The sequence below is a fragment of the Numida meleagris genome, chromosome Z, assembly GCF_002078875.1.
Source record: "Numida meleagris isolate 19003 breed g44 Domestic line chromosome Z, NumMel1.0, whole genome shotgun sequence".
NCBI lineage: Eukaryota > Metazoa > Chordata > Aves > Galliformes > Numididae > Numida > Numida meleagris.
In genome coordinates, this window is record NC_034438.1 from 20,546,114 (window position 1) to 20,571,889 (window position 25,776).

Below are 25,776 nucleotides of genomic sequence, written 5' to 3' on the forward strand. Positions count from 1 at the left end.
TTTAAGGCCAATGTAGCAACAGCTGCCTTCCCAGTCCTTTGCTGGGAATACCTAACAGGAGTTAGAAACAAGTAACAGTGCTACTAGGAACTTAGCAAAATTAGAGGAAAAAATAATTTGGTGAAAATTATGTAAGGGCGGATTACAAAGTTTGACTGCTCTGAAGCTTGTGTTTACTTTCTGCATGTTTTAAAATTATTTATGTTGAAATAAGGGTTGAAGCTTTCCCAGCATATGATTTTTTAATTTATTCTCTCATGGACTTAGTGTATTACGTCATAAGCACTCCTTTCCATGGTGACAGAATGTATCATCGTGTATCATCACCAACTTGAGACTATGCCACAGGAAAGATAACTAAGGATAGAAAAACCGTCTTCAAAAGTGAATTGACGCTGTTTTCCCAAAGTCCAACTATTTGTGGGTCACACACAGCAGGTGACAGGGATGTGACATTAACACACTCACCCCTGAGCCTTGTCTCTCTGACCACACTGTGTCAGAGCTTCCTGCTCCTGCCTTACCCAACGTAAACCATTGTGAAATCTTTATTCTTTTATTTTATCCATAGAAGTTCTTTCATCAGTTTAATCTATATGGGAAACCTGTCAGAAGTTTAGTGAATAGAGGAAGACTGCTGTAACAAACTAGATGGTAGAAAACACTGATCGATCATTTTAGTAGAACTGTTGGTCTCTTCAGAAGTAATTTTGAGCAAAGTCTCTTGTGTTGATATTCCGAACTCTGATTTGTTCCTGAAACATAATAGATGCTTTAAAGTCTGGGAGAGTTAATTAAAAAAAACAGCAAAGTATAGAGTTCACAGTAACCGGGGCACAGTGCCTCAAAAACTGAGCACTGAGAACGTGAAAACTAGTGAACAGTAATGAAATGCATTTTGTGTACTTTCAGACTCAATAGAGAGATAAACAAAACGTACATCTGAATAGCAGAACCTGGGTTGGATTTTTTTTTTTTACTCTTTATTTTTACGTTAAAGAAAAACATAAATGCACGCTCATTTTAAATCAGAGAGCTCCTTTAAGTAATCATTTCACAGTTGGGAGTCTGTCATATACACAAAGATGTCCTGAAGGTTGTGCAGTTGTTATGAGATTGACATTTAGCTAATCTAAAACTATTTTAAATAACTGTGATAATAATGTGATATCCATAACAACTGGTAGGTGTTAGAAACCCTCTGGAAATGACTTGTTCAGTTTGACAGACATTTTACAAGATGTGCTTCACAGCCTCACCCTCCTACAGCTGAGGAAAGGCATATGAGCTGGCTCCACTTGCATGGTGTGTCTGTGAGGAAGGACAGGAGATGAAGGTGCAGCAGGGATTCAGTGCAGAGCACAAATGGAAGGAGAGGTGTAGTAAATAGAAGTGCGAACTCTAATTCAGATGGAAGAACGGTGTTGTGCATAGGCATAGGATCTGGGACTTAATTTGGTAAGAAGAAAAAGTAGCAAGAAGAAAAATATTTAGGGACAGAAATGTATTAAATGAGCCACAGTGTTAAACAATCAGGAGGGTGGTGTGCTGCTCCAGAATCGCTGGTAGTCAGCAGATGGGACAAAGGCTCATATGGTTTGCTGCTTTAATTTAAAATGAGCAGCCCTGCGTTCCGCAGACTACCAGGTAACACAACCGATTCCATCTTCCGAAGCTTGTTTAAGGTAGCCATTCTGGCCTATTGCTTTCCCAGCCAGAGATAATTATGACAGTTAACTAATTGTGTTACTGGCTTTAAGATTTCATTACATATCAGCATTCAATCAGTAGCATTCTTTTGTTCTGTAAGTGACGTGAGCTGTTGCAGGCCACCTGAGTTTCTTTCAAGAAGTTGACATCACTTTATCAGATAACATTAAGGAAAAAAGTACTGAGGTGGAGATGGTAAATAAGGAACTGCATGGGAGAGAAGTCAAGAGGAAGAAAAAGCTCTGGCCTTGGAAACATCAGTTCTGATGTCAGGGAAGGACAGAGGTGTAATATGAACAAGAGAAGATGCCCATTGTAGCTGTAACAGATGTATACACTCATACACCACCAAAGGAAGTTCAGCTAGGCACATGGAGCAAGTGAAAGCTGCGCTTAAATTTTAAAAACTGGGAAAAAGGAAAGCAAAGGAGAAGATGACAAAGGTAAGGAAGTTGTGAGGAAACACAAAACCTTATGAGGCTGGACTGAGTTGGACCATATACCCCACATGGCCCAAATCTGACAGCAGCCAGTAGCAGAGATTTAGAAAAAAAAAAACATATATATGAAAAGTATGTAGAACATTGCCTTCCCTCATATAGTTGCCAATTCCCAGTCTGTAGTTTAGGAATCTCCTGAGTCAAAGGCTGCATCTGAACAATTAGAACCTGACCAATACAAGCTCACAGAAGATTTCAGAATTTGTATGAATATGAGGGTCTTCTACTTAGAAAACGCTGAGGATGAATAATGACATCTATACGCTGTGATGTGTTTAAAAATGTTACAGATAAATTAATTAAGATTAAGTTTATCAAGAAGGGAAGATTCAGATTCCATCTTAAACTTAATAGCTCTCATAACTATCACATCCTCTTCTTAAACTTGCTCTGTTATGTATATATACCATTTTTTATGGTAGACAGAGGTGAAATTTTCCCAAAGAGCAGAGTTTGCCTGAGTTTACCAATGTTATGGCTTTGAGGGAATACAGATTAGAAATAGAAATCAGTTAAATGGAAATATTCTACCTAATGATCTTATAGGAATTAAAGTCAAAGCTTTTCTTTCAGTACTTCTTTCAGGACTTCAGATCAATCCTTGCTCACAGTATTAGTAATTCGTATGAAAAATTCTTTTTTATTTTTAATGATGCTTTCTTCTGAGGACTGTGATCAAGCTCTGGTTATTTCATTGCATTTTCTACTCTATTAAAATATCATAAATTAAGTATCTTGTCTGAATTACGTTATGCATCTTCTAGTATCAGAAGTTATTGTGAAACTCAGAGGAGGTAAAGCAGCAAGAAAATGGACCAGCATTTTTTTCTAAAGATAAACCAAAGGAAAGAGAAAATGTTTGGAAAAAGAGGAAGAAGGAAAAAAAGGTGCAAATCTCTATTTTGGAATCTTTTTTGGTTGGTAAATACTCTGGTGGTATTTTAGATCAGAAGTTATCAAAAGTTTGGGATGTGAATAGAAATATAACTCAGAACTGTATTTTAAGGCACAGTTCTGCACAAGTGTACAGACTTTTTAAAATGTCCCCTTCTTATTCTCAAGCACTTGATATGCTTACATAATGAAAGTATTTCTGGGTGCACTTGGCACACTGGAACTAGAACTGACCATGTGTCTCTGATTGTCTGACATAAATGCTGACAGCGGCTTTTTCTTGCATGAAATAGAAGCCTCACATCTGTGCTTTGAGAAGATCATACAGCAGGTCCTCCTGGAAGCTGTGCTGAGGTACATGCAAGATGATGAGGTGATCCAAGACAGCCAGCACAGCATCACCAAGGGCAGATTGTGCCTGACCAATCTGGTGGTTTTCTATGATGGAATGATGGTATCTGTGGACAAAAGAAGGGCAACTGATGTCATCTACCTGTACGTGTGCAAGGCTCACCACATCTGTATTTCTAAATTGGAGAGATACGGATTTGAAGGCTGGACTTTTTGGTGTATAAAAAAATTGGTTGGATGGTCGCAGCCAGAGAGTTGTGGTCAACGGTTCTACTTCCAGCTGGATGCTGGTGATGAGTGGTTTCACCAGGAGTCTCTCGTGGGACCGGTCCGGCTCTTTAACATCTTTATCACTGATACAGACAGTGAGATTTAGTGCACTCTCCAGCAAGTTTGCTGATGACACAAAGATAAGCAGTGCAGATGATGTGACAGAAGGAAGGGATTCCATCCAGGGGGACCTGGAAAGGCATGAGAAGTGGGCCCATGTGAACCTAACGAGGTTCAACAAGGTCAAATTCAATGGCTTGGGGTTGGGTCGATGCAATCCCCAAATGTATGGTACGGACGGAGTACTCCTTGAGAGCAGCCCCACAGTGAAGGATTTTGGGGTCTTGGTGGATGAAAATCTTGATGCAAGCCAGGAGTATGCACTTGCAGCCTGGACAGCCAACTGCATCCTGAGCTGCATGAAAAGAGGGGAAGACAGCGGGGCCAGGGAGGGGATTGTCCTGATCTAGTGGGTGGCGACCCTGCCCATGACAGGGGGCTTGGAACTGGATTACCGTTAGGGTCCCTCCAACTTAAGCCGTTCTATGATGATGGTATGATTCTATGAAATGGAACTGTGTGAAGAGCCCAGGGGTGCATGGCGATGTACGTAGATGCAAACTTAACTTTGAAAGTAATTGTCCTCTGTTGTTCAGACTAAAGTTGAAAATTCCAAATCTAGGAAGGAATAACCTCATGCACCAGTAAAGGGCAGAGACCAGCCATCTTCAGTGCAGCTCTACAGAAGAGGACCTGGTGGTTCTGGTGCACAGCAAGCTGAAAATGAGCCAGCCATGTGTCTTTGAAGCAATCACAGCCAACAGCATTTTTGTGCTACATTAGGAAGCATCACCAGTAGGTTGAGGGAGGTGGTCTTTCCTCTCTGTTCAGCATATATCTGGCATATTGTGACCTGTTCTGTGTTCCTTGGTAGAAAAGAGAAAGAGACATACCAGAGCAGGTGTAGTCCCAACATCTGAGATATCTGAAAAGCTGACAGAGCCTGTACTGTTTAGTTTGAAGAAGAGAAGGCTTGAAGGGGGGTATTTACCACTGTATGTAAAAACCTGATGGGATAGTGCAAAGAAGACGCAGCCAGTCTCTTCTCAGTGGTATCCAGCAGTAGAACAAGAGGCAGTGGGCACAAACTGAAATAAAGGAAATTTGATAAAACATGTTTTAAAGCCTATTTTAATGTAAAGTTGGTGAATTGTAGGGACTGGTGCCTGGAGATGCTGTGGAATCCCCATCCCTGGAGATAGTCGGAACTCAGTGAACATGGTCCTTAGTGACCTGCTGTTGTGGATTCAAGCAGGGAGGGGATCTAGATAACCTCTTGATGTCCCTTCAACCTGTGACAAAAGTCTCAGTAAATCTCCTCAGGATTTATGTTGATGTGTTTCTGTTACTTTTACAATACAGTTGTTACATGTAACTTCCTCTGAGTTCAAGTAAAGTTGAGGAAGTAGACCTAAAAATAACATCCCGATTGCGTTCCTGTCTTTCTTGCAACACATAGAAGTTCTTCCATAGTGTTGCTTTAGTGGTTTTAATTCATTTCCACTTTTGTTGTCTTTCACAGTCTACACTACATTTCTGATGCTTTCCTTAGGCATTAGAGGATAGGTTCTCAGAGATAATTAATATTAGGTCAGTTCCTAAGGTTGTGTTCTGACAGTTTATTGACACCCAGCTGTAGCTATACTTTTATTAAAATGTCCTAATTTTCCCTAAAGAATGAGACTTCACAATGTTTGTCTGCTGACTAAAGGACACGTGCAAACAAAAAAGGTCTGCTCCAAAGTATTTTAGAAATTAATAGAAGAAGAAAACAGGCTTGTAACTTCTTGAGAGCTGTATTAAGACAGACATAATAGAAACCATGTTAACTGTTTAACTTAAGATGTTAAATAAAGCCCTGCTGATAGGCAATATAGCTCAGCAGAAACAGAACATGGCATCACTCAGCTCAACAAGAAAGAATTTTTATAATCATGAATCAAAACAAAAGCAATGTTAGCAGACAGAGCAACAAACTAGGGCTCACCCAAGGTAGGTATCAACCATGCAGCATGTATGGAGGTCTCTGCCCTCCCCAGCTGTGTTAACAATCACTGCTGCTCAACTCTCTCTCTAACTGTGTGTGCCAGAGGTTGACACTGATCTCTGGAGATTTGAATTAAAGGCAGTGCCCCTGTGTCCTTCCTCCATTACAGTTAGTGTTCTAACAGCCAAATGAAAAGTTAAGAGTATGGTAAATGCTTCAGGGAGGTTGCACCATGATAAAGAGAATATGAACTGGAAGTATAATTGAGTATTAAAAATAATATGATGGCTTGTAAGAAAACAAACTTGGGAATGTTTTGGGAAGGAAGCTCAGATACGGATGTACAGTGAATTTACCCTTTGCAGACAAATAAGTACATGGCAAGTACACAATAGCTTGCTGCTCTCTTAGAAGGCTGAGACTCACAGACAATGCTCTCACTACGTTAAAAATGTCTCTAAGTTTACAACAAACCCCGTGCACCTAAAATAATGGAAAGGTATTGAAAAGCTAAGGCAGTTTTCTATGGAACAGAGTTAAAATGGATTCTCGTATTGAGAATAAAATATTTACTCAATTTAAGTTGCAAGAAGAAAAATAAATCATTGAAGTCAGATACCTCAAGTTCTAATAGGGAACTTTTTGAAAGCAAATAATGGAGAAGAATACAAGCTTACTTACTAAAACTAGGGTTCTCAAAATAGCTAATCTCCACAGTCTCAGTTTTCCTTTGTATCTTTGTCTTTGGAGCTGCGCTCCCATAGGCCATGCAGACTTCAATATACAAAGTGTTAATATCTCCATTTACAGATCTGCCTTTCATAACTGGGGGCCAGATCCAGTCAAGGGCACAAGTACATAAAATTTCATTTAACGTTTACTTCCCTGTGCAAAACAACAATTTTGAAAAACCTGAAAGCTCTACATCTGCAGTGACACGCAGTCATGTTATTTTGACATAGTGGAGGGGGAGCTTAGCACCTTGCTTAAGGGTAAGCCTAATCAGCGGGCAGAAGTGGGGCTCTCTTCCTTGTCCAAGCTCTGACAAGGCTGATCTCATAGGCACTAACAGAACATCCTGAGAGTATACTAACACACACTGACAATTCTGGGCTCCTGATGGAACTCAGAGGCAGCTACCACTTTCTTCTAAACCAAAGTTGAAGTTGAGTCAGCTTACTTTTAGAGCTTTTGTGCTCATCTCAGAGAAAAACACTCAGACTTCCGGACTACTGCCAAGAGAAAGTGGGAGGTGAAGGCAAGACAGACATCATCTTCGTCACTCATTTATTTGCAGAGAGGCAGGAGCAGAACCCTTGTGGAGTGACCTGAAACAGAAAAGTAACTGCAGGGCAAGGAGGGCATCACCTGCCCAGCTGGGACAGTGCTCCAGGGAGCAATGTGGTGCAGAGGCTTCGCTCTGCTTCTGCTTCAAGCGATACCAGTGTGGGTAAACACTGAAACCTATTTAAGGAAATATCTTTGCAGTAATGAGAGTTTGCATCCTAGTCCTTGCTACTATGATTTTTCTGTCTTTGAGGCAGATAACACAGCAAAGGGCAGAGGAGCATGGTGCCAAGTGGTTTTTAGCAGTCTGATTTTAGCCTGCTGAATTCTTCACTTACTCAGAACCTTGGTCTAGGGCTGGAGGTTTAGGGTGGTTTGGCTTCCATTTTGGCATGACTTCTGCATTCAGCACTCTGTTCTGAATCCCAGGCTACAGCTTGGAACAGGATTCCAAAAAGTAAGATGCTGCCATATTTTAAGCACACTAGCACACTCCTCTGAGTCAAGCATGTGCAGCGTTCCACTACAGCTGACTCAGGAATCACGGAGTATCCAGCTGTAGATATGTTCTCGTTCACGATAATTAAATATTTGAAACCGTTATCAAAGCATTAAGTCTCAAGTGAACATAGCATCAAATTAAGCATTCCTTAACCAGGAATCATTCCAGTACTGTCAATTAAATAATGTGCAAATTCATGTTTTAAAATTAAGCATACACTGAAGTGTTTCCACTGTTATATCCACTGTCATTGGATGCTGTTTCCTCTTTGTTGGAACCACTTGCAAATTTACATTTAGATTTTCTACATCATTTTTATCTATAGGAGAAATAATAGATTCAGTTACTTACACATGAACAATTGATTCTGTGTAGTTCTTTCTTTTTCCTCTTTTGTTCTTTTTTTACCTTATTATTCTTTTCTTTATTATGAATGCTTTCTGGATGAACAGCATTTCCTGTCTGTGGATTTGGCATAAGAATTCAAATGCTGTCATATTATACTAAATGATGTACTCAGAATTGCTGAAGAAACTGCCTTCTCCTGGCAGAAGAAAGCAAGTTTGCATTTAGTGAATGAGCAGAGAAAAGCTGATGCTTTGTATCTCTATCATGGCTGGAGAGATGGTTGCAAATGAACTGTTGGTAACTGCTGGTTTGGGAAGTGGTTAAATGGCAAAATACTAAAATGTGTCATGTTTATACAGCAACCTCCAGTTAATTCCACAAGTTCTGGGCATTTAATTTAGCTGCAGACCTACCAAAACAGTGTACATATGGCCTTGATATTCCTTTTGCATCATTCAAGTGGAAATTACTAATGCGTCAGTGCAACAGTTAATGCAGCATACTGAATGCCCAAGGAAGACTTTGCAGAGGCATATCTGCTCTCCGAGCAGAAATAGTCATTTCAGAGTGGAAAAGATGTAATACCAATTTGCAAAGTGAAATGGAGACTAAAGTAGGATTAAAAAATTGAAAGTGAAAAAAATGCAAAGTTCCTTATGCTATAATACTTCTTCCTGAACACATTTTAGCAACAGATGGTTTTAAAAAAAATTCTCCTTATATAAATTTAAACGTTCTAGGAAGCTATTTCTTTTTTCTTTTTTTAAATTTCTTTCTCTTTTATTTATTTATTTATTTATTTATTTGACATGTTCAGGCTTTCTCAGTCTCTCAGCTGTGATTTTTAACTTAACTGCTTGTACAGATTGGATCTGTGAAATACATGGTGAGGCTGTGTAAAATACTTCTATTATACTACAATTTGTATTTCAAATGGAAGACTTTTATTTGTATTTAGAGCACTTCTAGTAGCACTTGATGTATGAAGAATCCCAAATATTACTTTATTCTTCTGAGCAACTTATTAATAATCTGCTTGATGGACGGTTTTCCTTCCAGTTTACAATGCTTCCAGTACAGCAGTCACATTGTGGTGCTAATAAGATATTTTATATTTTCTCTTTGGTCTCAATGGCCCTTAGACTATCTTTTTTTTTTTTTTTTTTAGGATATATAAACACATTTTTCCGTACTGCATCTCATTTCACCCCCTCGTCAGTCTGAACCAGTTTTTTTATTCTGAAATATGGAAACACTGTAATTTATCTTACAAATAGGTAACAGTTATCCAGACCATACAAAAGCTTTGTGGAATGCCCTTTGGAAAATAATTTTTAAGATTTATATTCAAAGTAGTTACTGGAGATGGAAAAAAGGGAGAACAGAGGTGTCATAATTCAAAGCTTAGTGTCTGGCTTAGTATCCTGTGAATGGTCAACAGCATCTGCCTGCAGCAGAGTTCGTTCTAAATCCCATATGGTAGTAGTTTATTATGACTTAGATCCCACAGCACCAAATACCAGATGCACTGTATCCATTTTCAAGCCTATCTGGGAAATCTGACCCATCTGGGAAAATCTAATTGGTGTCCACACCAATCAGAAGAAATTTCATAGACCATCCCTCAAGTGATACTTGTTTTAATAGTTGTCAAAGATTCAAGCATTCCCTTCCCAACTATTAATCAAGCGAGTGTAGGTATGAGTTCTTAGCATTTAAGTTGTGCAGACTTTTGAAAGGTAAAATTTATAATGTTTCATAATGAGTAGCAAGTCATTGAGGAGCATTTTAAAGAACTTGGAAGCTTCAAATCAGAGGAGGAATCCATAGACATCATGAGTTTCATCTGTCTAGATGACTAGACTAGATGATCTTACTGGTCTCTCTGACTTTAATGATTCTTAGATTCTAAAGTCGTAAGAGTCCATATGGAGGTAGATGGGGTTTGAGGTTTGAGCCTGTTGGCTGGTACAGACCTGTCTGTGCTCTGACTACTTGTTCTATCACAGAAACTAATTTGAGAATAACTTGCAGAGGTTGACGAGGCTTAACTGGAATTTCTTTGGGAAACTAAAAAATTGCTGCACATTCAGCTAATCTAACTGCATCCTTCTTGGTTATCACAGATGTTTTCTGAGAAGTCTGTGCTGTGGTCTGGATTTATGTATTATATAGTGGTGTCTGGTATTTAATTTGAGGTAGTGAGACGTTGAGTCAGACTGTTGGTCCAGATCAGGCTAGAGCTAGGCAAGGCTGACTTGAGAGCTCACCTATAGATTGCTTTTATCTAACTTGACACTGCCCCTCCTTGATGAGGATCCTGATACCATGCAGAGAGAAGGCCCTTGTTCATCTCATCTTTGGTTAGTACAGAGGACTTTTGGGTTCCCCTAAAGTGTAGGCAAAGGACAACCATCTGAATAAAAGAATGATGGAAAGGAGGCTTAGAGTCAGTTTTATAAAGGTATGGTGTCCAAGTCATTTACTTTCTGAAAATCTGCAAGTAAATCAGAAGCATATTTAAAGACGCCTGTGCAATTTCACTTGAATTGTGAGCACTTTGAGGTATCTTGTCAGGGACTGTAGTGCTTTATTTCTTCAGTTTCATGAAATTAAATTTATATTCATGATGGACTGGAGCTAGGAGCAAGGGCAAGTAAATGGGGTTGCCCTCAGGCAGGAATCTTGGAACATGAAGCCTGGGGGTAATTTGGTTTAGTACAATTGTGAGAAAGGGAACAGCCATTACAGGAATTCCAGAAACAGTACTTACAGTCTTGCTCCTGGAAGAAATTACTTATCTGCAGAATAGCTACTCTGGCTTACCTAATGTGTTGTGTTAGTCTTCCAAGACAAGCAGCAGCCAATCTTGCACCCAGATGTTTATTCAGTGCCTTCTCAGTAGGAGGTGGGAGAAAATACAAAGGACCAGAAGGAGATAGCTCTTGGGTCAGGATAAAGACAGGAGGATTGCTCACCAATGACTGTTGCAGGCAAAATGAACTTAATTGGGGAAGATTAACCCTTTTTATTGACAGTTAAAAATAGTTACTTATTTGGGTAGTGGAAAATAAAAAGATAAACATTAGGACAACACCTTTTCACTTTCCCACATTCAGCTCCAGTCCTTCACTACAGACTCCTCAGCCCATCCCCTGAGAGCCATGTGTTAAAGGATGAGATCTTATGGCTTATAATCATTCCATAACAGTTCCTTCTCTGCTGCTTCCTCCTCTTCCCTCTTTTCCTTTTCTCCAGCATGGACTCCTCCAAGGGCTGCAGTCCTGTTAGAAAAATCTGCACCAATGTGTCTCTCCAGAGGTGGAATTCCTTCAGAAATATCCATCTGCTCTAGCATGGAATCCTCCATGGATTACAGGATACATCTGCTCTGGTGGAGTCCTCTCCACAGGCTATGGGAATATCTGTTCTGCCATGGAGAACCTCCTCCTTCTCTTTTTTCTGGCCTTGATGTTCTCTTGTTTCTCACTCCTTTTCTTCTCCCCTGTTTCTCTATGATGTATTCTGCCCCATTTAAAATAAGGTTTCAAGTGAGGCAATAAGTGAGGCACTACACATTTGACTGATGGGCCCAGCAGTGTCCTGCAGTGGAAGTGTTGCGGAGGTGGCTGGGATTGGCTGTGTCCCATCCAATACAGCTGACCTTTCCTAAGGATACAGCAGAGTAACTTTGAAGAAAATTTCCCATAATAGTGCTGTCTTTCTTCAGTTCAAGAAGTTCTATCAAATGATTGTAAACAGATTGTCTCTTGGTGGAAAGATTTGGATGGTCCTGTAATAATTTACTTCTCATCGATATCCAAGGTGACCTGATAGTGGCCTTTCATCTATCTAAAAAGGAGCTACAGGATAGAAGGAAACAGACTCTTTAGCTGGTTCTGTGATGATAGTACAAGGGGAGATGTTTTCAAACTTAAAGAGTGTCAGTGAGGGTGGTGAGGCACTGGAATAGGTTGCCCAGTGATGTGCTGGAAACCCTGTTGCTGGAGTCTTTCACGGCCAAGCTGGGCCAGGCTCTGAGCAACCTGATCTAGCTGTGGATGTCCCTCTTCATTGCAGGGTAGTTGGACTAGATGACCTCCAAAGGTCCCTTCCAACTCTTAAGGATTCTATAATTCTATTTAGACAATAAAATTCACTTCTGAAGGAACGTGGAATCGCTGAATTCCTCCATGTGGAAAAAATGGCACCTGTTAACATTCATTGATGTTTGGTGAATGTCTCTGGAGACCAAACAGTGGATGTGAGCGCAGTGAGGTGGTGGATGATGATTTTCAGCAGCAGCCACAGTGACAGTGGGTCACCTCCAATGGTGAACATTTTTCTGAGCGCAACTTGCAGGCTCTTGTTCATCTCTGGTGAAAATGCAAAACGAATGGTGGTGACTATGTTGAAAAAGAATGTTTTGTAGCTGAAAATTTGCCCTACTGAATAATACAATTGTGCTCTTTGTATAAGCTGTAGTTTCCAAAGAACTAAATAGGAGGCAGCCTACACACGTGTACAGCTCTTAACAAGTGTTTGATACTTACTTGTTCTCTTGCTAACATAAAGTCAGTGATGTAGAAGAATCATAATGTTAAAGAGCAATTAAATTCATTTTAAAGACAAGGTTACTGCATCTGTAGTAATTATCTCATATAGAGAATTTTTTAGAACTTCAAATGAAAAAAAAAGTAGCAGACTTCAAAAAAAAAAAAAATGTAACTCTCAATTTTTCCTAGGGGAATATTTCTGAAAAAATGAGCCATGTAGACCAGACCATACATGGCTGTTGGTGTATAAAATGATGTAGATGAAAGTCAACAAATTTTTCTGGAATTTAAAAAAAAAAAAAAGGATATTTCCTACTGATATTGATCTAACTAAACTATTTGAGCTTGGAAGTATCTAAGCTTCTGGAAATTTTGGAGTTAGAAATGTCTCTATGATACGAGATAATGCATTGAGTCTTTGTTCTAATTGTACTATCATATAACCAGAACAAATCCCCCAGATTTTCACTTCTCCAGCTAACCAGAATCTGGCTATGTATCTTCTGTTACCGAAAAAGCATTAAAGAGAGTAACTGCTTCGAAACAACGATTTAATAAAAACAACATATCAACTATTTATAGGTGTACTAGAAAGAGCTAGCGTTGTTGTTCCTCTGACTGGGCTGAGATGCTGTGCAGCACTTGCATCACATTATTACAGCACATTAGTAGAACAAAAAAACAACATATGATGCTGAAACTGGCAGCAATGTGCATGAAATACATGTATTTTAGAAGAAAAAAAAAACTCTAGCAGATGGGAGGAACACAAATAAGAATGTTTTCTCAAGATCTGTACAAAGGAAAGTGTACTCGGTTATTTTTCTACTTACACTCAAAAGCATGAATGGTTATGTTATAAAAAAGTAAATGATGTGCTTAAGATAGAAAAGCAGAGGGAGGTTCAGCTGCACCTGAACCATAATCAGAAGGGCCTCTGGCTGCTTGCCCTCAGTAGCTACAGAAATTAAGCATTTATTTTCCGCAGTATTTGTCACACTTTTTGTTCTAGAAGAAACGTAATCTCTGAGGTTGATCTTGTAGCATTTTTTGCAGCTGCTATGTATTTCTAAACTGCAGTGTCTATGATATTAAATTTAAAGAGAGTCTGTACTCCCTATCCAATAATATTTGTGGACAACGATTTCACAGAGCTTATTTTCCATACCCATATTTTTATAGGATGTACATTTGGGGCATAAGGCAGTTGTGATCAATTTGTTTTCACTTTTGATTTGCCAAAGGCTTATTTTCTTTTAACTAATGTGATACATCCAAAATACATATTCCTTGTTATAGATGTAGGTAGTTCATCTCATAATAATATTGTTTCTGTTCATTAAAATGATACTCTGCCTTATAGCTAAGCATGTCATTTGTCAACATTGTACCTTTACCAAAAGGTATATCAAATGCCTTTGATAATGTAGCCATTTTTTTTAACCACAGATAATGCATTCACATGCATTTTTAATTGTTGTTATTAGGAATAGTAAAGTACTTCTCTGCAGCAGTCACATGCTCTGCTGTGTGACTAAAGGTTTGAAATTAAATTCAGATTTACAGCAGAAGCTTTGTTTAGTTCTTGCAGTCTTAAATTTCTCTGATTTCAATGGAACTGTGAATGCTGTATACCAGTAGCAATTCAGAAAAGCCTGAAAGTGTTTCCCACTTCTAACATACATTTTGGCTGTAGAATAAAATCATCTGTCAAACATTTTGGAAACAAAAAAATTAAATGTTTCTTTGCAGTTGAAAAATATAAAGCATTTGAGAGGGGATTTTATTAATCGTTAGAAATATCTTAAGTATGGGAGTCAAAGGGACGTGGCCAACCTCTTTTCAACGGTCTGTGGGGACAAGACAAGGGGAAACGGCTGTAAACTTGAGCATAGGAAGTTCCACACAAATGTGCGAAGGAAATTCATCACAGTGAGGGTGACGGAGCATTGGAACAGGCTGCCCAAGGAGGTTGTGGAGTCTCTTTCTCTGGAGACATTCAAGACCCACCTGGACGCCTACCTGTGCAACCTGCTGTAGGGAGCCTGCTTTGCAGAGGGGTTGGACTCGATGATCTCTTGAGGTCCCTTCCAGCCCGTAAAAATCTGTGATTCTGTGATTTTCACTCTTTACCTTTATCTTTACCTTACCTCCCATTAAGGAGGGACATTTCAAACTTGTATTCTTGTATCTTACAATGCTTACTCAAAGTGGTGCATTCGCCTTTCCTGTAAGAGGTAGAAAATATAACGGTTGGTATGAGAGCTCCCTCTATAGGTTTCACTTTTATATCAGCTTATGAAAAAAAATTCCACTTCTTGACAGTACTTCATAAATACACTCAGTTGAATTACTTCATCGAATTATGAAAGTCAGGATTTTATAGAAAGAAAGACATCAATTTTACCAGTGGTCAAAATATAAAAGGAATATAGTAATGTTATAGATCTATTGTGGTTGTATTTACAAAAAAAATTGCTTATAATTTGAACGGCAGCCTAAAGAGCCACATAAATGAGGTTATTGATTTATTAACAAATCAGCATTTTCTTTTTTGTAACTACTTTTAATGCTTGTAGATATCAGAGCTGTCAGACTGCAGAGGCGTGGCTCTCGTAGTAATGTGAATTTCTCGGAGTTCTGCACTATGGCATACTGGTAGTATTGTATTCATGTGACAACTACAGAAATTCCTAGTAAAGAAGGGACAGGATATTATAAAATATTTAATAAACATAATTTAGCAGAGGGAAAATAAAAAAGAAAACTTAAGCCAATTTTCTTAGACAATCAGCAAGTGTTTCTACATCAAGTAAGTAATCTTATAGACCTCATGAAAGGAAACATGGTCATTTAGAGTAATAAGGTAGACATATTACTTTCCTTCGTACAGAATCTTTGTTATTAAGAAGCATCCCACCCCTTACCTCCCCTCCAAAAAAGGAGCAACTTGCTTGGTGTGAAAGAACCCATTCTCTTATTTCCAACTGAAAATCAAAGCCTACAGTTTTCTAGTGAAGATTGCGTTGCAGTGAAGCCTGCCATAGTTATTAAGCTATATGCCATAATATGTGCCTATAAACCTTACCCTACATGCAAAATTCCTTCTTAGGCAGATTTCCCCTTCCTCATAGGTGGGAACATATGTCTCTTGGAGCTTCACTGATAAGTCAGCAGGCTGTCTCTGGGCAGTTGCATTCCATACAGTCTCCCTTTGGTTCCTTCCCACAGGGGCCATCCATTGTGTTCATCCTGACAGGGAGCAGTGCTCCCCTCTCAGGGAAGGTCACCCCATGAAGCCACTGCCTGTGCAAATGCTGTAAAGGTTATCGCTACCTGAAGAATTTTGCCAGCAGTTCAATTACAGACACTACATATTCTTGAAAAAAAACAAGAAGAGATCTGAAAATGCATATGTCAGGTGTGCTTCTAGTTCATATTCTTATGCTATTCAGAAATTTGAGTTTACAGAAGAATATATGAGATTTACTACAACAAAAAAGTCAATTAAAATGCCTACTAATGTGTCTCCCAATTACTATTCCAGCTCATCTGTGAACAGGAAGCCACCGATAAATTCAAACTGACTTACAACCCAGTCTTCTTGTATATAATTGCTAGTTTCTTAATGTGTGCAATTAAAAATTCTGCCAGTAAGGCTGAAGAAGTTTTAAAGAAAGGTTTTCACCATTTTTGCTTCTCAGGAGTTAAATATCAGTGAAAGAGACATGCTGTTTTCTTATACATATGCTCAAGACCTCAATCTCATTCGCAGTGACAAGGGAGAGGGAGAAATCCCTTGAAAATCATAAGGAAATCTCCCATGATGACGATGACTCATAACAGATCTTAAGAATTTCTAACATTTGAAACAACACAGAGAAAAACAGGAGAATTATCCAGTTTAATCTAAATCTTCTGCAGGAGAATTACTGTATTCTCGTCTTGTAAGTTTCCATACTTCTGGTAGTGATAATCTTATGATTAAAGAGTGTTTTCAGGAGAAATTGGTGGATTTAGCTTCAATCAGGTGAGAGAGAAGAGTGATCTGTAGACCTGTGTCTACTTATGAGAAAGCATTCTTGTTACTGAATAGAAAAAGATCATGGTTGCCATCTGTGGTGGCTTTATTTTGTGTGGGTTCCACTTCACACAGAGAACATTATGAGGCAATGCCCTGCAGGTGGAACATGCAAATAAATGTCTCGCTTGTCCATTACTAGTTGTTTAAGTGCTTATATTTAGGATTGAAAATCCTTCTCAGAAATATAAGTTTAGGCATTCAGGAAACTCAGGCACTTAAGCGTGCTTCTCTGTTTATTGGGATATTGACTCTCAAGGGTTTAGTTATTAGGTGAAATGAGCAGTAGTTTGGAATAGCTGAATTTTGGATCTGGATGTTGATTATGGCAAGTATGTGGAACTCCACACAGTTTGTAACCCCGTTATTGGTAAGGGTGGCTCAAAGGAAATTACTATATTCCAATAATTCCATGTGGTGGGGGAAAAAAATTGCATACAAATCTAATGCAGTAATTCCATGGTGCTGAACTGGAAAACAGTGTTCAATGCACATATTAGCAAAATACAGGACAATTCAAAATAATAACAGCCCCCACGAGGCCATTTATTATCTAAATATGTATTGTATTCTTCTTATTCTTCAGACTGCATCTTAAATCAAACATCAGAATCCTACTCTAATGTAAAATTCATCCAGATTTATGGTAACTCTTTTACAGAAAATGGTGAAATCATTGGGAGCCATAAACACAAAATGAAGGGCAAGATACTGGACTTGAAGATGCTAGTGTGGTTCAGAAATAACAGTGTTCTTCAGAAGAATTACCCTTGATTTATACTAAAACAAATTGAATTTAAATCTGGTCTATATGTGTTTTATCTTCTTTGGCTAATACCAATATAATTACAGTAGAAACTGCTCTTACCATCTGCCAGTTTGGAAAGAATTGCTGTTAAATTTATGGTTGTTGCATATGCAGAGAGCTGCCCATTTCTCATCAGCTAAGTGATTACAGATCAAACAAGTGGAATTCATATAATCTGTATGTTGCTTAATAATGAAAGAAGCAGCAAACACAACTGCAGAAACTGTTGAGATTTAGCCTTGTTAAACCAGTAAGAGTACTATGGATTAATGCAAGATAAAAAGTATTATAAAATATTGTAATATACTTACTAGAACTTCTAAGTGTGTGAGGAGTCTGCAGTTAGGTACAGTTTTTAAGAATTACATAGTTTATCTCAGAGTGATTTTGTGTACATTTATGTGTGTTGTGTTGCTGTCGCTTCTAAGCACAATTTTCAGTTTCAGAATTAGCATTCTGTATTGTTACACTGCTGTTTATGCAGATGCTGAAAATATTTATGTTCATATCCTCTGAAAATAATGTGAGATTTGAACAAGAATGTTTCTAGCAAATTTGCATTTTTTCATACGCAGTGAAGGACTGGACTATGAATGAATAAAAAATAATGTCAAGTAGTGAATTTTTCAGGAAAAATAATCAGGAACTTAAGACCGACAAGTATTTTCAGAGCTGAAGTCACTAAGAATAGGAAGAAATGTTATAGCAATCATCTGAAAATATATCTTCGAAGTATCAGTGGGGAGGAAGGGATTGCTTCTTGTTCTGTTCCAATAGCTTTATTCTGTATTAACACTAAGAGGCAAAAAATGCTACCGCACATATGGTTCAGTTTTTCAGCAAATACAGATGTCAGCTTAGATGTAGAAAATTGGATGTGACTGAAAAGAATTGCTCATATTGTAGTCTAGCCAAAAAAAGTAAAGCCTCTTGGATGGGCAGGTTTGTTATCATGTATATGGTCCTGAAGCAACACAATAACACAGTAACTGCTGTGTGTGCTCATTGTTTCCTACATTTTGATGAGTTCTGCTTGTAACAGGCCAGGAGGCAGGACCCATCTTCCATTGTCCCTTTTTACTAAGCCCAGTATGATTTCTTTTCAGTTCTCAGTCTTTTCCAGCCTTCTCTTTTTTTTTTTTTCTGTGTTTGCTGCCTTCTTTGCTTGAGTAAGCATTCTTCAACGAGCTTACCATTACTGTGATTCTTGACAATTTTCATTAGCATGTACAAACAACAGCAGTCTTCCTTGATAGGCTGTGGAAGTGCTAAAATTCTTTCTGGACAGTTCTTGAAACCTTCATGATCCCATCTGATTCCTGATGTCATCGGGATGGTAACTCTTGAGGAAAACCACATGGTTTCTCCCTCATTATAGGCAGATTATGGCAAGTCCTTGCATGAAATATTCCTTAGACTTCTCCCTTCTCCTGCCCACTGAGCCAGAGGCATAGAGTTAATCCAAGGGCCATCTTATATTGGCTTTTTCTGTTTTCTTACCCCAGACTGAGCATCTTCTTCCTTAGTGTCACTGAAATCAGTGGCAGATGGAGCATTCTTTCTAGTCCATGTATGGTTTCCTTTGTTAGAAATAATCATGAATCTCAAATACAGAGAGGTTAACGTGTTTTCGTATGCAGTATTCATTTGAACAGAACTACTGTAAAATTGTATCTGCATAAGCTGACAAGATTGTGTAGGATTGTATTTAAAACACGGTTTCTGAGACTTCTCTAAGATTGCCTGACAAAAGATCTGGACTTAACTTTTTTACTGGACCATGTATTGCAGTGTAAATAATGATCTCTTACTTTCAGTCAGAAATAACCTATTTTAGTAGTTTAAATAGACCTTGTCTGCTGTAGGTCTCAAAGTCTTTGGTCTGGATTGGTGTTAAAAAATTACTTGAACACAGCAGCCCAGTCTAGCATTGCTGCAAATAACTCATCAGGTAAGTTGCTTTGGTTCCCACGAGGAAGTCTGTGAGTATAATTTTGTTTGTATTCAGGAGGGTATTTTGAAGTATCAGTTTAATCACAGGAAATTAAATCAGTGTAAAGAATACTAGCACTCTTTTTATTACAAAAGCATCATTTATCATTTCATCATGTCTGAAGATGAAATGGCCAAAATCCTGACTCTTCCACCTTACCACTTACTGCCCTGTTGAAAGTACTTTTGGGAAGGGCATTGAAAACCTATTTCTCATGTTACAATTGGGTGGATGACTTCTTTAGCACTCACAGAAACAGGTGAGTTAAAAAGCAGTATGTTTATGGCAATGCAGCATTCTCAGCCTACAAAAGTGAAATTTAATGTCCAGTTTTACAGCTATGTTTAAGAATTGTGTCCTGAATCTGGGTAAATTATTTTCATAGTGTCCAGAGCAATTAATTGGAGGGGTGAGATTACAGTTTCTGTTTTCAAAATTGTTACTATGGATAAACACTTGAAAGACAGCTTTTCTGAAACAAATCTCTAACGTCCCATTCTCCTCACAGTGTAGTAGCTGTATGTGGCTGGTATTTTAAACACTGGGAAAAAAACAAAATTCAAGCCGAAATTGTAGAACCTAGTTGACTACAACTGATTAGTTTCTGCTTAGGGTTGATTATGCCTGATCCAGCATATGTAACCTCAGCTGTGACTGTGAAAGTGGCCCTGCAGTTTCCTTCTGCAGCTGCATCAGGATCAAGGGTAACTGAAACTGAATGGCAAAAGAGTATTTTCATTTTAGCAAAAAATATTTCCTCAAAGATTCAAGAGACAGAGAGAACTCAGTCACTTACTTGACAGTAAGTACCTTTTATAAAAATCCAGAGAAGAAAATAAGGACCATGCAGTCTTAGCAAATACAACCCAGTTTAGATATTTTAAGCGCAGAGCTTTATAGAGCTAAAGAATTCATAAAATCATGGAATGGCTTGTGTTCAAAGGGACCCTAAAATCATTTAGTTCCAATCCTCATGCCATGGGCAGGAGCACCTTCCATGGTGTCATGTTGCTGAAAACTTGTAAATACAGTTCAGCAGAAACTGCTTTTTTCATCATATACTTAGTATTTTATGAAGCAGATTATGATATGCTTGTTTGCAGCAGTAGGGAAGTGGATTTGATGACCCTCAGGTTCTTTGAGTCACACACCTAACTAAAATTGTTCTCCTTTTTTATTGCAGCCCAGAAGATGGTGAAATTCATCCTGAAATCTGTAGACTATATATCCAGTTGCAATGTTGCTTAGAAATGTACACAACAGAAATGCTCAAGTCCATATGTCTGCTAGGATCCCTGCAGTTTCATCGGAAAGGTATTAAACTGCACAAACACACATCCACTGATTTAAACAAATGAACAGTCTTTTGGGGAATGCTTGGGTATTCATGAAAGAGAAAGCACCGAACTGCAAAAGGAGCTATACCACTGAAGCTTTTTAGGTATTGCCATTTCATAATTATCATTCTTAGAGAAGTCAATAATGTCAGGCATGGATCTTTAATGTGCCTGTAGTTTTGATGTCTGAATTTATTTTTATTAGAGTGGTCTCAAACAATAAAGTTTTCACTGTAATTAATTCAGTGGAGCCAAGCTGTCTTAGTCATTAAAGTAACTGCTGCAAAACGAGAGGTTTTGGAAAAAAATCTTGCATATTATGATGTTTTGTTTCAGGTCAAGTTTCAGCACTTACAGATGTTAGATTTGTTAGGCTTATGGTTTGGGTTAGGGTTAGGGTTAGAGTTTTGCAGGAGCTATAGCCAGAATGACTTGTGTTCGTGTTTTTCTTCATAGAAGGATCTTTGTAACCAGACTGTAGTTGCAGTTATGCTTAGTAATTATAATGGAAGGAATCAAGAAGCTTGGCCTGCAGCACAGGCTGCCTAACGATTTAAAATAACTATTAATCAAACTAAAGATTTCTGTTGTTTTTGCAATGCATGTTTATTGTGTTCCATTATTTTGATTTTACATCAGAAATAGTTTTATTCCCAAGAGTTAACTTTGAGAAAACGACTAATGTGTCCCTAAGCAAAATACATTTTAAGAGATCTTTGAGAGTGGCATCTCTGTGCCTTGTGTGCATAGTTAAGGCTTGGCAGATCCAAGACTGTACAGAGTTAAATCTTGTCTGCTGGCTCAGATGAAGTGAAGTTTGTTCTCTCTGGAAAAATACAGCCAAAAAGAAGCCAGTTATACACCTCAAAAAACTACTACCTGGATGAGTGTATCCCCTAGCCCCTAAGTTAGGTGTTGTCTAAGGAAGCCATTGCTCTTGCCATTTACTTTACACAAATTGAAGTGCTGTAGTGTCTCAGAGAATACTACAGGGACAGCATTCACCTCTCCAACTCCAACAAAGAAAGTGCGAGAACATGCCGAGGGCTTATAGTGGTGATGAAGTTCATCTCACATTTTATACTAGTGAGCTAATAGTGTTATACGAATACTCTCAAGTATATTGGATGACTCTAAAGTGTCATCTCTCAAGTGGGCTTCCTAGGAATTGTGTAAGGTGATCTCTGGCAGAGCTGACTGGTGCTGTGTTTCCAGCAGTGTGATGTCAGTATGTTGGCTGCTTTAGCCACACTTGCCTTTCAGGCTGATCTGCCAGAGATCTGTTATAGAAGTCCTGATTCTCAACTGTTTTTTTACATACGGTATGTATTTTGCCTTCTTTATTGGTTGGCCCACCTGTAAGAAGCTGCTGATGAGCGAAGGGAATAACTGATAAATAACTTGAAGAGTTCTCTAAATTAAGCAGAATGATTCTGATCAAACTGATAACAGTACTGGTATGAAAATTTTTAGTCATTTAGGAAATAAATAATTCTGTGAACAGAACCTGATTACTTTAAGCATAATGACCATGTTGACCATATTGAAAGAAAAATGGAGAAATGGAGATAATTTACTGAACAGATCACTCAGTAGCTTGGGGATTGTGTCCAGTCTACTTGTAAGTACTCTTTTCCCAGATAGTATCTCAGCAGAATACACCTGGTAAAGATAAGTCAATGTTCTTGTTCTGTAATAAACTTCATGCATTTCCTGAAAAGTCCTGTAATGCACTTTTTATATCTAGCTACGTGGTATAGCTAACGCCACTGGTACTTTATATTATGAAAATAATAACTAAATGTTTATAATTGCTAAATTGAGCTTCTTATCATTTTTCTCAAGTCAAAAAGAAATCTATAAAATTTAAAGAGGCAGAATTAACAGAGCTGTCATATACCAGCTTCTAAAATGAATCACCATTTTTTTAGAGACAAAATGTACAACATTTCCTAGCATTGGCTACAGTTGTCAAGGCACTTTCTGTAGTAGCAGAATTTAGTTTGAGGTGACCTGAGTAACTGAAATGTCTCTATCTCCCCTTTGCCTCTGGATGAAATCAACATGATTAACCTATACTAAACTTCTGTCACATGTCTGGAGTTGAATAAAACAAATTACAGCATTACAACATGAGCCAGCTCTTTTCCTACGTAGCAGTACTTTTGCTCTGCTTTGGTACCTCATCTGACTATAAAGAAAGTTATGGTAGCTGTTTTGCCCTTGCTAGATGGAGTTAGTTTTTATCCTATATCCACAGAAATAACCACAGTAACTTCGCTCCAACTTTCTTTGACATTCTTTGAGGAAAACATCATAATAATTATTAATAGGCAAAAATTATAAAATCAATGAGATTTTGACATATTCAGGTGAATTGTGGAACATAGCTAGCAGAGTGTTGTTCTTATACATGAAATCCCTAGATATTTACAATGCTTAGAAGTATTGTGAAGGTGTCATTCAACATGACAAATTCTAGTTACAAGTATTTTTTCACTGTGAAGATCATCAAACATTGGAACACGGACACAAAGAGGCTGTGAAATCTCCATCTTTGGAGGTATTCATAACTCAGTTGGGCAAGGCCATAAGAAACCTGGTGCAAGTTGGCCCTGATTCCAGCAGGGAGTAAAACAAGATGGCCTTGCAGCCTATTCTCTAATTCTAAGTGTACCAAAACATACTATTTTCCAAGGAGCAGAATAAGTAATTTATTTTATGTCTTTACTTCTGAAGATTGATACTACAGTGTAGGCAAAGTGCATAAATTTATCTCTAGAAATGAAAGAGCTGATAATGTCACCAGTATAAAATATCTTGTGCTACTGATAGCATATAGATTTTTTACCTTTTCATCTGTTCAGTTTTTCACCAGTTTTTCACTGAGTGATGATACTAAAATAGACATTTGTTTCTCTTGTCTACAAGGAGTACCACAGTGAATATTTCCAATATGTGCTAACTTCATTTAATTCTTAAAAGCACATGTCTGATGTTATTCCCTGCACCTAATTTCTTGCTGTATCTTGAAGGTTATTTTTGAAGGCAATACTTTTCATTTGGATGTAATGTTTTCCATTTTCTCCTCCTTTAAACTGTTGGATAAGTAGTTTGTTGAGTTTTTAAATCTCCCATAAGTTTTCACCAATTTATATTCCCATCGAGATTAAAGTAGAGTAACATGCAGGCTGTTCTGACTAACCTGCAGTTAATAAATAATAATATGGGAACTGCTTGCTCTCTTGACGAGACATGATCAAATAAGCTACAGAACAGATAAAGCTAAAGCAGTGAGCTGATGCTGATGCTCTTTTCCCAAGAGGAAGTATGCCAGTGCTCCCTGCTGGAAAACAGATGCTCTTTTATGAAACACCACACTAGTTTGTAGGCCTGAGCTTTGGCTATTTTCACTCTCTTTCTCAGCACCAGTCTTCTCATCGCTCCTTATCTTTCTGTTTTACTGAAGAAACACTCCTATGTATACTGAATAGTATATATCAACCTTCCTGTAGATAGATTTCTTTCATATTTACAATACTTAAAATTAACTTACTACTGTCATACAACCTCTGCTAGAAAAGTCAGACAGTCTGTTATTTTTATGAGATTTAACAGTCACACTGGAGCCAAAAAACATAAATATTTCCAGGTGTGTTATGCAGTAAGTAAACTGAGGTAAGTGCTTTCTAATAAATTTGCTTGTAAGGAACATACACCACAAAAGCCCAGTGCTGAAAATGGAGGAGAGCCACAAAAATGATCCAAGGGATGGAACACCTCCCCTACGAGGACAGGCTGAGAGAGCTGGGGCTGTTCAGCCTGGAGAAGAGAAGGGAGACCTGAGAGCAGCCTTTCAGTATCTAAAGGGGGACTCTAAGGACAATGACAGACTGTTTAGCAGGATCTGTGATGATAGGACAAGGGGAAATGGTTTCAAACTAAAGAAAAGGAGATTTAGACTAAATATAATGAAGACGTTTTTTACAGTAAGGGTGGTGAGGCACTGGAACAGATTGCCCATAGATGTGCGGGATGCCTCGTCTGTGGAGACAGTCATGGTCAGGCTGCACAGGGCTCTGAGCAACCTGATCTATCTGTAGGTGTCTCTGTTCTTTGCAGGGTAGTTGGACTAGATGGCCTTTGAAGGTCCCTTCCAACTCAAAAGATTCTATGATTCTATGATATGACTGCAGGATTCAACATTCAGAAAGTTTGCAATGGCTAGAATGAAACAGGTCCAAGTAGCCTTAATTCAATCTTGTTGCCTGTATTAAGTCTCTGGTTATCTGATCATACACTTTCTAACTCCTTTCCACAGTCCTAAGGGTCCTGGCTAACTTGTACATGCTAATACTTACTTGGGCATTTCATCTGTTTGTTACACAAATTGTTCAGTGTCATATGTTGTATTTAATTTTGCTTATAAAGGCAGAATTCCTCTGTTTCTCAGGCCTTTCTTGGTAACTCATACACTGATGAGAGTGTCTCCTGTACTTGAGTAGTGAAGTAGTAGAAATTTTTCTCATTGTAGATGAGGAACAAAGCATGATTAAAGAAAAGAGTGCTACTTTAGAATCTGAGGCTGTAACATATGTTATGAAGTGATGTATGTGCATTTAGAGTCGTTTCTCAGTAATTTCAGTTGCAACTGAGTGTAAAGAGTCTCTGAGTAGAGCAACCATAAAATTGAAAGTACTTTAATAGTAACTATTTTGAGGGGCTGGGTTTGAGTAGCTTGTACAGGATCACATGAAAACTCTGGGGGAAGTTATATAAGTATAGTTTTCAGTGCAGTACTGTTTTCCTGCATTCCCTCACATAATGGCTTTAAGGACCTTGCTGTCTGTTTTGTCAGAACAGGATGTCAATAGCAAATTACCTACTGGGGAAATGGCAGAAATGAGAGATGGCAGGTCATGTTCTATCTCTTCCAAGAAATATTCTGAAATCTCTTCTGCATCAGTATCATACTTCAGCAGAATTTCTGAATAGAATAATCTTTCTCAGACTTCACCAAGCAACAGATGAGTTCACTTAACTGGGATTTGGAGCTTCTTGTCTTGCTTTTGTTTTATTTGTCCTTCTCCAT

The 25,776-nt window shown here is 38.2% G+C and overlaps 1 protein-coding gene across 3 annotated transcripts in view; it reads left to right on the plus strand.

Moving 5' to 3' along the window:
• RGS7BP (regulator of G protein signaling 7 binding protein) overlaps positions 1-25,776 on the plus strand; it is a 37,194-nt gene that overhangs the window by 3,299 nt on the left and 8,119 nt on the right. For 2 of the 3 annotated variants that reach the window (XM_021381162.1, XM_021381163.1), the window contains exon 3: positions 20,531-20,661. In XM_021381162.1, coding sequence (XP_021236837.1) covers positions 20,531-20,661 — 131 coding nt within the window. Of the gene's footprint in view, positions 1-19,219; positions 19,306-20,530; positions 20,662-25,776 lie in introns of all 3 variants that reach the window. The other variant, XM_021381164.1, reaches the window with a different exon arrangement.